General features: G+C 46.5%; 1 protein-coding gene across 1 annotated transcript; it reads right to left on the minus strand.

Annotated features, from left to right (window-relative positions):
• Nucleotides 1–577: 577 nt before the first annotated feature.
• slc34a2b (solute carrier family 34 member 2b) lies at nt 578–7,157 on the minus strand. Its single transcript, XM_035521548.1, has 12 exons — nt 7,122–7,157; nt 6,886–7,015; nt 6,652–6,780; nt 6,283–6,426; nt 5,958–6,069; nt 5,357–5,552; nt 4,692–4,787; nt 4,193–4,313; nt 3,303–3,470; nt 2,511–2,627; nt 2,045–2,169; nt 578–1,159 (listed from the first exon to the last, which is right to left on the minus strand). The coding sequence occupies exons 1-12, from the start codon at nt 7,155–7,157 to the stop codon at nt 578–580; spliced, it is 1,956 nt and encodes a 651-aa protein (XP_035377441.1).
• Nucleotides 7,158–12,494: the final 5,337 nt, after the last annotated feature.

Consider the following 12,494-nt stretch of genomic DNA (forward strand, 5'->3'; position numbering starts at 1 on the left):
ATTATGATGGTTCTATGTGAGGATGGTTCTATATTATGATGGTTCTATGTGAGGATGGTTCTATATTATGATGGTTCTATGTGAGGATGGTTCTATATTATAATGGTTCTATGTGAGGATGGTTCTATATTATAATGGTTCTATGTGAGGATGGTTCTATATTATAATGGTTCTATGTGAGGATGGTTCTATATTATGATGGTTCTATGTGAGGATGGTTCTATATTATGATGGTTCTATGTGAGGATGGTTCTATATTATAATGGTTCTATGTGAGGATGGTTCTATATTATGATAGTTCTATGTGAGGATGGTTCTATATTATAATGGTTCTATGTGAGGATGGTTCTATATTATGATAGTTCTATGTGAGGATGGTTCTATATTATGATGGTTCTATGTGAGGATGGTTCTATATTATGATGGTTCTCTTAAGAACCCCTTTGCCTCATCTTTCTTTTTGCATCACATATGGCTGCAGTGCGCCAGACTGCTTGCAGTCTCTTTCAGCACGGCAAACCTTAAATTATGCAACATAACCAGTCCTACCCACAATGCCCGGGGGCTATATCACCCGCTACAAATGCGTTCGCGACACCGTCTGAACGTGGCCCTTCTCGTCCTCCACAGAAAGCGCCGGGTTGTCGTACATCTCCAGGTCCGCCTTCTTCTCCGCGGCAACGTCTGCGGCACCCCCCTCCTCCTCCGCCACCCCCGACCGGCAGCACCGGCAGCACCGGCAGCACCGGCGGCAGCACCGGCGGCAGCGGCGCGTACAGAAACCCGTCGCCCGGCTCACCGCGGCGTCCCACGGCGCCAGGGAGTGCAGCGGCCGTGGCAGGAAGTCCCAGGTGCGCAGGACCGGCGGCAGGAAGCGCGGCCAACGCGGCTGCATCACGTTCACCGCCACCACGAAGGCGGCTAGCACCAGCACGGGCACGCCCACGGCCACCAGCACCTGCCAGCCTGCGATGGACAGGCCCAGGATCGTCAGGGGCATGATGAAGAAGCACAGCATCAGATAGACGACGGCGAACCAGCGGTACTTGGCCGTGCAGTTGCCCAGAGCCTTGGCTAGACGGATGGGCACGCGCGTGATGGGGATGGGAAACCACAGGAGGATGCCGAAAATGTTGAAGAAGAAATGGCACAGCGCCACCTGAAAGGAGAAGAGACTGAGTATCACGCTGAAGGGACAGACTGTCATGTAGTGTTGTTGTTTTTTAAATCCTTCTCATATAAGGGAGAATGCTAGTCACTTTAAGCAATGTGATAAAAGTTATCTTTCCGTCAGCTGTGGGTTAGCCCTTTACATCACTTGCATAATTTAGATCATTTACATCATTTAGCATACGCTTTTATCCAGAGTGACTTACAGGAGTGCTTTGTTGTCTCCATGGAAACGTATCTTTACGCTAGGTTAGAGTCTCCACGTGCCATCACACTAAAGCCCTGTCTCAGATTTTTAAATATATTTTTATCTTTACTCTTTATTATTACTACATTCAGCACTCACGGTTGTTTGAGTGCATTCTGAAGAAGGAGCTCTTCAGTGGAAAAAAGTACTTTATTTGTGTGCTCAACTGAGTATGTGTGTGTCTGTGTGTGTGTGTGTCTGTGTGCGTGAGAGTGTGTGTGTGTGTGTGTGTATGTGTGTGTATGTGTGTGTGTGTGCTCATCTGAGTGTGTGTGTGTGTGTGTGTGTCTGTGTGTGTGTGCTCATCTGAGTGTGTGTGTGTGTGTCTGTGTGTGTGTCTGTGTTTGTGAGAGTTTGTGTGTGTGTGTATGTGTGTGTGTGTGCTCATCTGAGTGTGTGTGTGTGTGTGTGCTTATCTGAGTGTGTGTGTGTGTGTGTGCTCATCTGAGTGAGTGTGTGTGTGTGTGTGTGCTCATCTGAGTGTGTGTGTATGTGTGTGTGTGTGCTCATCTGAGTGTGTGTGTGTGTGTGTGTGCTCATCTGAGTGTGTGTGTGTGTGTATATGTGTGTATGTGCTCATCTGAGTGTGTGTGTGTGTGTGTGTGTGTGTGTGTGTGTGTCAACCACCTGCAGTGAGTTGGCCAGTTTCTCTCCAGGGCTTGCCATGGCTGCGAGGATGGCCGTCGTTGTCGTGCCGATGTTGGAGCCGAGAGTGAGAGGGTAAGCCCGCTCGATACTGATCACGCCGATACCTGCGCTCACGAGAACACACACACACACACACACACACACACACACACACACACACACACACACACACACACACACATATACACTCAGATGAGCTCAAACCCTGCAGTGAAATACAGACACTGCAATATGTAGCACATGCTAAAACACAATAACACTGCTGCTGGATGCATACTGTCATATAACTCCCTTATATACCTAGTATATGAGCTCATTACAGTTTTGTGTTGTTTTGATTTTGCAAGGCTTATTGTTTGTCCTAGAATGCATAAAGATGCCACTTGTCTTGTGTGCACAATCACTGTGCTGCTCCATGGGTCAGCGTGTTTCAGCTCGTCCTCACCAACGAGAGGCGTGATGGCTGAGGTGAAGACCGAGCTGCTCTGCACGATGAAGGTCATTCCCGCCCCCACCAAGATGGCCAAGTAGCCTGTGACCCAGCCGAACGGGAAAGGAAAATCTGCATACAACAGAGGAATCCATCGCAGTTAGCACCTCCCCACACCCCCAAGGCAGTGCAATACATTCAGAGCCACATTTCCCAGAAGGTGCAGAGCTCAGTATTACATGAAGTTGAAAGTGCTACTAGCATCTAGTACATGTTGACTGTGCTTTTTGGCTCAGCCAAAAAGTGGCGCAAAAGATTTGCTCTCAGGTCACCAGAGAAAACAAAGGAACCGTTTGCATTTTCTCCTAACAGGAATTCCCCCGTGCTCAGGCGAGGAGTGTACCTGAGCTCTCCTCGAGGGTGCACACACACGAGAACGTGCCATGTGCTCAGACGTAGCGAGCGTCAGACTGCAGTTTCTATACCTGTTCTGCTCATCAGACAGCAGGATGGAGGAGCCTGCACTGACTATCATATGACAGGGCACTTACACAAGAATGCGCACACACACACACATGCACGCACGTACGCACACAAAAAACAAAGATGCATACCAGGGATGTCATATATCTCCCAGAATTCTCTGACAAGGACAGCAAGAGGATTCAGGAAAAAATCCCGACCTCAGACTCGATAGAGCGGAGTGTCTGGATTAAACAGGAAGTGCGCGTCCGACACGCCAAGTGCATAACTTTCTGGCGCGCTTTTCCCGGTCCTGGCGGCGGCAGTGAATCCCGTGGACCTCACCTGTGTTGAGCACCTTCTTGATGGCGATGGCCACCTGCCCCTTCAGCATGGAGTTGAGCAGCTTGACGATGAGGATGAGACAGGTACAGAGAACCAGCAGGGAGAGAGCCAGCAGGATCAGCCCCACGGCCAGGTCGGGCAGATCCGTCCACGCAAAGATGTGACCACCTGGGAGCACAAGTTACAGCACTGTTAGGGAAACTGTGAGTCGGTGCATGGAGAGGTCATCCAGTGGTGCCATGGGAGGCAGCGGCGTTGCCGACGATGTCCCCGGCGAAGCGCACGGCGTCGGCCTGGAACGTCCCGGAAAACGCGGTGCGAAACGCAGTACGGCAGCTACAAAATCGGATCTTATTCATGCGGAATGGGAGCGGGGAAGCCAAGCATGTGAGCCCTGCGGTTTGAAGTGTAAGGTGCCATGGATGCTGTTTTGTGGCAGGTAGTAATTTCCACTCTCTGAAAGGGCACTAAGACTAGTGAACAATAACCAGGCTGGAATTTCACCATCAATTCCAAGCGCAGACCAACTGACCCGCACGTTCCTTCCAATTGGCCAAATTTGACCCCAGACCGGGAGCATTCCTCTCAGATTGGCTGCTTCTCTTTGTTTTGCTTTGGTGGCCCCAGGTGGTTCCACCCAAGCAGAAGAATAGTCCCATTGAGCAGGTAGACTGGAGAGGGATATAGGGTGGGGGGAGACGTTTGCTGAATCATACAGTCCTGAAAGAAATTCATTGTGTTCGGATCAGAGACTGTGGTGGAATTTGTGGCTTAAGGGCTTGGATCCAAAGTGCACATGCGGGGGAGGGTCTGGAGGAGCAGATCTTTGTGCTAAATGATACACGGCGGCGCCTCTGAACACCTGAATCCGACTGGGACGGGCCACTCACATCTCTTTAGGTTGATGGTGGTTGTGATGTTCTTCTGCATCCACGTCTGGTTTCCCTCCGCCCAGCAGAGGGCCCCAGTGGTGCAGTTGATTACTCCAGGAATAGTGATGTTCTCCGGAGTCTGGAACACCGAAAGACAAATGATAAGGAAACGCAAATATTTGTCAGGTGTGATCCGATCTCTTCGTCAGCGTAGTCCGATCTCACGTACTGTCAGCATGTGTAATATTCACTATTCAACCTGGTCAATATTAAGTGCTTAAGTACATACTATAAGTAAATCGTATTTATCTCAGTGGTGGGTCCACATTCCTAAGGAGTGATTTTACTGCTGGATAAAGGCCATTACATATTAACAAAAAGGTAGATAATGCAGTGATTATGTAGAAAAATCCACCTATTCCAACCTTATGCCTTACTTATTGTAAATCTTTTTAAAGCAATTCCAAGAAACCACAGATTTGTGTGGGGGTTTTTTGTGTGTTGTCTCTTTCCTTACCGATAATTCCTTTGTTTTGCACCACACTTTGATTAGACTCTTGTTCCGAGCGCTGGGGTCACCGATGGCAATGTCACTGATCACAGAACTGTCCAGCTGCACAGCAAACACATGTTACACGTCACACATGCACATTTTGCGTGTCGCAAACACACACTGTACCCTGCAAACACATGTCACTCCCTAGCATGGGACTCTAAAGTATGCAGCGTGAATCATGTTTGGCTCTGAGGTCAGTTACTAATTCGGAGTGTTTGTGACTTACTGTCAGCGCACACTGTGGAGGAAGAACGTTTTGGAGCTCACAAGCACGTCAAGCCAACATGGAGTCAGACTTATTGGGAAATGTGTTTGGGTTGGTTTAATGAGTCATGGACAGAAATATTATTCTCCCTACACTGGACCCTTTCCTGTGCATATAAACCTCTCAAATAGGCCAGATACAGGACAAGGGTCCCAGAGTCCATTCTCATGAGTTACTGTGAGCTAAACCACACTGATCCTGATCCAGTGCCTCCTCAGTGCCGCGAGTCTGACCTGAGCCTGCATCCCATTCACAACCGATCCTGGATCTGTTCTAGTCCCTTTGTGCGATCACATACGCGGAAAGGGAAACCACTGTCCGAGGCCGGCGTTCCCGCTCGGAGCACGGGTGTGGGCCCCACCTCGATGATGTTCTTGGTGAGTGGCTTAGTGATGACTTTCAGCAGGTCCGGGGCATCCTGACCCGTCTGGATGTGGAAAGAGTCGATGAGCAGTTTGGTGAGCTTGTACAGCACACCCGTGGCCACCTCCAGCGGTAGCAACACCAGAACCGACAGCCAGTTGAAAAAGTCATGCACGGTAGCGCCAGCGAAGGCTCTGAGGGAGAGTCACAGCCACGTGTGAGTTTTTGGTACAAAACGGGAGACTTGCACACAAGTCATTCTTAGGAATATACGAGAGGTTTGCTGTGTAATTTTGGCTGTCGGATCTATTTGACATATGCTAAATTTTCCCAGGTTGCAACACTGGTTCTCCATCACAGCCTTGAAGAACCCAATTAAATACACGTTCTTGCCTTTCCCTCTTTCCCAACATCCGTGTTGTGTTGAATCAAGTCTGTTACAACAGATATAAACAAAAACAGCCACTTATTCATAACTGGGACTTAAAAAGGACTGTCTGAAACATCGATTCTGCTCCTGGACCACAGAGGTTCCCGAAGAGTCCTAACCCATCTGGGGAAGCGTTCTGGGGGAAAACGGCCGGCAGCGCGGCGCTTACCTGCGGAACTCGTTGCGGTCCCCGGCCTGCATCACGGCCACAATAGTGTTGGTCACGGAGGTGCCGATGTTGGCGCCCATGATGATTGGCACTGCAGACTGCACCTCCAGCACTGCCAACACCAACCAACGCTCTTACTGCCAACCCCAACCAGCACCAACCCATACTGCCAACCCCAACCAGGCGGATCCCGCGTCTACAGTTATCCGCAGCGGTCCCACTGGACCCTACGCCCGGCCGAGTTCCACCAATCAAATGTCAGGCCGATACTCATCATGAGGGAGACGTGGTGACTGTATGCGTGTGTGACAAACAGCGCACTCACATCCAGAAGATACCATGCTGACCACAATGGATGAAGAGGTGCTCGAGCTCTGCACGAGGACCGTCACCAGTACCCCAATTACCAGCCCCGCCACAGGGTTAGACAACACGACGTTGTCCTGGAAGATATCTCCAGCTGCCTTTCCTAAGACAAAGCACATTCGCACACACGTGGTTAACACACAATCAGTTAACTGCGCCGACTGAACAGAGCAGAATGTTTCAAAAGTCTACACCTCAACTACAGGCCTTGGGGAACAATTACTACAGATAGTGCGATACATTTTCTTTGACTGGCTTCCTATTGTTTTAATTGTGATGTAACTTGGTAATAACACAAGCGGGTTAGCAACCAGGTCCAGTGGCTTACCTCCAACAAGCTGAAACGCAGAGCTCAGGATGTCCAGCGAGCAAACGAACATATAAAGGAAGCCGAGCAGGAGAACAAACTTTGCCACTGAGATTACAACTCGAAGAACCTTCCCCTTGGTGTCCAGTTCTGTCCAGGCACGAATAACAGACAGACACGAGACATGATGAAAGACTCAGAGCCTTCTGCTCTGGCGGTTTTGTGTGGCGCTTAAGGCTTGGCCCTGCAGCTCACCTGCCCATTTTACCCCTGTGTCCTGGAGCTCGGGAAGGTCCCAGGGGTCGTTTGATTCTGAGTCCTTGGTCACAAGAGGGACGGTGGAATACGCTGGTAACACGGCAGCATCTTTGGATGGAGTGGTTGTCTCTGTGAATATTCAGGGAAGCAGACACACATCAGATGCGTGCGGAAAGAACAAACGCGCATGGCAAAGATGCTGAGGGTCACCCACCACAGTCCGGCGTCGGGACAGAAGCGACGTTTCCGTCCTCTGGCCGTGGAGCCATTATCTAAAGTTGTGAAAACACGAGATTGTGCAAGATGATTAAAATGGGTCCTAACAGTTTAGTGCGCAAAATACGTCAAAACCCATAATCGCCAATGACATTTTGATCTTAATAGTCCACATCTTAAGGAGTCTACGTTTATCGTTATTTAGATTTCAAGAACGGAGGCTTTATTGTGCTGCAGTCTAAGCATTGTTTTTAGGTTTTTAGGCTGCTGTACCCCTACATGCGCACTTTAACCGTAGCGCGACTGTACGATGTTACGCACCTGACTGTAAGATTGTGCCAAAATGCCCCGAGTACTGCACATCGTACGCAATTTCTCAGACATTTGCAAGGGTTATATTTAACAGGCATGTCTGGGTATTTCCTAAGTAGGTGTAGTCTGTTCCCGTTGTTACTCCAACGCGCATCTTACACCACCTTATAGACAGTTATCAGAACACAAATGACGTTCCCTCTATACTAACCTCGTTACTGCTCAGGAGTATCTAAGCACTCATCACGATGTCATCACGATGTCGTATTTTTAAAACGAGCAGCTAACATCAGGCTATTCATAGTCAGTCTCCCGGGATATTGCAGTGTGAAGCTAACGGTTGTTTAAGCGAGAAGCGGATAACTGCGGGTTCCGTTCAGTTTTATTAATCTGAGAGTCCGTATATCCATTTAACAACGCACATAACAAACTGCTAAATGTCCATGAACTCACTTACCTGTTAAGCTTGATGTACAGTAGACCGCCCAGGCTTGAGCAGCGAAGCGAAGAACTCACCTGAGCTACCTGTTGAGTATAACTATGTGAACCGCTTTTATAGACCTTTACCTGGCACAGGAGACAGCCTACTGCGACACACACACACACACACACACACACACACGCACGCACACACGCATGCACACACACACACGCACGCACGCACGCACGCACGCACACACACACACACACACACACACACACGCACGCACACACGCATGCACACACACACACGCACGCACGCACGCACGCACACACACACACACACACACACACACACACACACACACACACACACACGCTGCTCAAAGGTTCTTGACATGAGACTGTACAGGTAATTTAATTGGAGATGCGCGTGGAGTAACCGAATATAGGTTAGTTATCAATTTGCAACCTTTGGACATAATTCTCAATTAATTGTAATTTGATAAGAGTGGAAATGTTTAGGGCGAAGATTTTTGGGCAACATCAAGGCAACATCGATTTTCTGAATATTTTATTTAATTATTATAAATCTTAATTTATTTATTATACGTTCGTTTGTTTATGTCTGCGCCTCTCCGGTGAACCAGTGCGCGCCGCGTCTGTAAAAGTCGACCCTCTGCTGGGAGCACAGGGAACTACAACAAACATTTTCACAGACATCATCGTAGAAAGACTAGTCAGTCCCACATAGCCTCGTACTGTAATTACGTTAATGTGTGTGTTGAACGTCCTTAAGAATGTAGTGTCGGCCTAGCAAATGGGCAAAGTTGCAATTTTCTTTGGCTATTTACTTTTTTGTCCTGTCATATTTGTCAAGACAATATGGAATATATGAGGTCATAGATAACATAGATCACCTCTCATCCCAGTTAATGCTGTTGTATAATCAAACTGATGTGACATCACAGAAAATAATAAAGTTACATTTATCAACTTTATCAGCAGTTAACCAGAGAGATACAACTGTGCCAGCAATGCTATCTATAGGGAGATTTAGGAACTTTTTACTAACAACAAACAGTGTTACACCAAAATACAAAATTGTATTACGTATATTATTTATAGCTTTGTTCACTGCCATGGCTAGTTGTAAGGACCAGTGGATCACATAACTAAAGTAAAGTATTATAAGTAAAAACAGAACTATAAAAATGAAAATTCAATCAAAAGATGGTAAAACAATTATCCCTACTGATTTGATAGTGCCTCGTTATCCCAAGGACATGTCCACACTGCATAGTACACAGAAAGTTGCAGAAACACAGAAACAAATCACAGACAAAATGGCAAAAATGCAATAGGAAAATAGACCTCTCAGCGGTTCCCAGGACGGCACTCTCCTGGTCAGAGACGTACGCTCTGCCTGCCGGCATCTTGCACCCTACTGCACTGGATGGGTCATCTTTGCAGAGCCTGCAACTGGGGTCCTGCCTGGTTTGTTATCCACCAGTAGCTGGCAGAGTGCAGTCAGCCACTTCAGCCAATAGACGTGAACCATGTCAGGACCTGGGGCTGACCAGTTCTTTATGGGGCTGACCAGTTCTTCGTACCCTTTCTTGGAATCTGCTATCGTGATGGTTACTGGATCCTGTTCAGGGAGGTTGCTGTGGTCTGCTCTCAGCTTCTCTAGCCACTGGACGTTATTGTTGTGTGCTGCCTTCTTCTCCCATATGCCTTTCCGGAACTTTTCAGTGTCCAGCTTTGGTGGATCTGTTCTTATGTTGTTGCCCTGCCACGGACGGAACCCTTCGGATATTCTCATGGGAGCACCTCCTGTTTATTCTACATCTACATCTGTCTCTGTTGTGCATCTCTTCATATGGGCTGCCAGAGGTGTCAATCTAGATGTCTTTTTTCCTTGTCCAATCGATTCTGCCCAGCTTCAGTTCATTAAGGAGGTGCCTCTGCTCGCTTTGTGAGTCCAAACTGTGTTTCAGTGTGCCTGAAGTCAGCACTACGCTGTTCTGTGCTAAGATGATGGGCTGCTGTTATCTGTAGAGTCTGTATGAATGATGTCATTTATACAAACGCTTTGGCACTGTTAGTAAAGAGGAGCAAAATTACTACAAAAACCTGCCATTCCTGAGATTTATATGCAAATCAGAGTCCCATCTTCCCTTTCTGGAAGGTGATCGTGAATTTTATTCCCACTCAAGATGGTGCAGTATTTCCACTTCCTCTGGACTAAGATTAATGTCGTCATTCCTGGGATCTGTCGGAGTCACTCCTCCACCTTAGGAGTCATATTCCCAGTTGCACCCATCACCACTGGGACAACCTTGGGTATTGCTAAAGTTTCTTGTATTCCTTCCTTTGTGATTGGCACATTTATGACCACTGCTGTTAACTGCATCTTATCTACTATGTACTTCTCTACTAAAATAATGAACCAAAAAGGCACAAGCACTTTGCTTGCACGGCCGATGAAAGACTTCTGTCCGACACAGTCTGTTTCTTTGGGAGCCTTGTGTACGACACTGAAAAAATACAATTTATACTACCTCTCTTTTCATTCATTACGTTGGGTTCTAAAGTATATATAAGTTCCCTCTCCTTCATAACTCCACGGCTTCCAGAGCAACAACCGGAAATGCAGACTGATATGTTATTAATAAAGTGCTATTAATACAATGCAATGTCCGTTAGCATTAAAATGGCTTGCCACTGGAAATGACACTATCCTTAGTTCTCATGGTCTGAAGGTTACAGGCTACCGTATCATTACTTGATCGCACTGTCACTAATTAGTCCACCAGCCATTTACCTCGCCGTTTCATGAGCATGGGTTTCATATTTTGGTCCTTGTTTGTAGGAGTGTGAGGAATGTGAGGGAAAAGAACTCATCTTTCGGAGCTTTAGAATCACGTCATTATAGGCGTAAAGCGCTGAAGGTGCAACAGCACTGCAAGTCTCACGCCCGTTTCCCCGAAGCGATGCTGCTGCGGCTCGGAGAAACCTTGTAACTCTGAACGCTGGAACTTAATAGAGGAAAAAACATGCTTAATATCCGTTTGTTCCCTTTCAACTGTTGCTTAGAAATTTTCTCACAATATAAAGGGCAGCTGATGAGATCCTAACAAGAAGAAGTGATGTATTTGATGGAAAAAACAAATCTAAGGACCGATTAAGTATTAACCCATGTTTTGTATAGTCACCAATACAATAAAGATGTTTTATTTGTATCTAAGGTGTATTTAAGTACACGTTTACACTGATGACTTGCGACTTCTTTTCTTCTTTCTAAGCATAATGCTTAATCACCGCACAGCTGTGAAGCTATGAATCTCTACGTCATAGTGCACCACGCAGAAGACCTTTATAACATCCATAACCATCAATAACCATTCATAACATCCATAACCATCCATAACATTCATAACCATCCATAACCACCCATAACCATCCATAACATCCATAACATCCATAATATCCATAACCATTCATAACCATTCATAACCATCCATGACCATTCATAACCATCCATAACCATTCATAACATCCATAACATCCATAACCATTCATAACCATCCATAACATCCATAACCATCCATAACCATTCATAACCATCCATAACCATTCTTAGAAACTGGAAAGGAACTCCTAGCGAGAGAGATTTGTCCTACCGAGATCTTTCTGATAATCCTTGGCTTTTTGCACTTTTTGCAGGAGAAAATAAAGGGTTATTTATACATTTTCCCCTTTCATTCAGCTACTAAGGAACAGACCCATGAACAGAACAAAGAGGAAATGTGGATTCCTACAAAACTGGACGAATTCGTCTTAAAGTCAATCCGCACCACGCCTAAACGCCAAATAGCAGATCAGAGGTTCTGCCTGAAGACTGTGCCAAAGTGTTCATGCGTTTAATATGTACATTTTTCCAACCATTTTCAAGGAAAACACAGCAATTTTATACGGTTTACATTCTGCAGCATAGCCATACAGACATAAGCGTTTCATGACTGTGCTCCATTGCAACATCAGTTAATGCTTTCAAAATATAAGCCACAAGTAGCTCACTTAAACACTGTCATCAGGTGTGTGACCTGAAACTGGTTCTGTCGTTAATCATGATAAAAAGACACAATTGAACATCAGCTGACAATCTGAACACAGGAATGACCCAACAAGCCTGTCAAAACTGAAATGGCATCCGTGACTACAATTATTTTTGATAACATTTCCTCACTAAAACAAAACTTTCTCACCTGTGTCTTTTCTGGTGAAGTTTTAGTTGGCCAAGTTGTGCAAAACTCTTCCCACACCGGGAACACTGGTATGGTCTTTCTCTAGTGTGGACTCTACCGTGGTTTTTTACTGTCCCAAATTTAGCAAATGCTTTTCCACATTCAGCGAGAGATGTACGGCTTTCCACCCGCATGAACCATAATGTGGCTTTTTTAAGGCTCGAGCTACTCTAAAACTCTCTCCACACTGCTTTTTCTCCATCGTCAATTCTTTTGTGGTTCTTCAAAGAACCATGGTATGAGAAACTCTTCCGACGCTGAGAGCACGGATACGGTTTTTCTCCAGTGTGAATTCTCTCTTGGACTTTTTGCAAAAGTCTTTACTGCAGTAATTGCGCAAGGATTGGT

The sequence above is a fragment of the Electrophorus electricus genome, chromosome 22, assembly GCF_013358815.1.
Source record: "Electrophorus electricus isolate fEleEle1 chromosome 22, fEleEle1.pri, whole genome shotgun sequence".
Taxonomy (NCBI): domain Eukaryota; kingdom Metazoa; phylum Chordata; class Actinopteri; order Gymnotiformes; family Gymnotidae; genus Electrophorus; species Electrophorus electricus.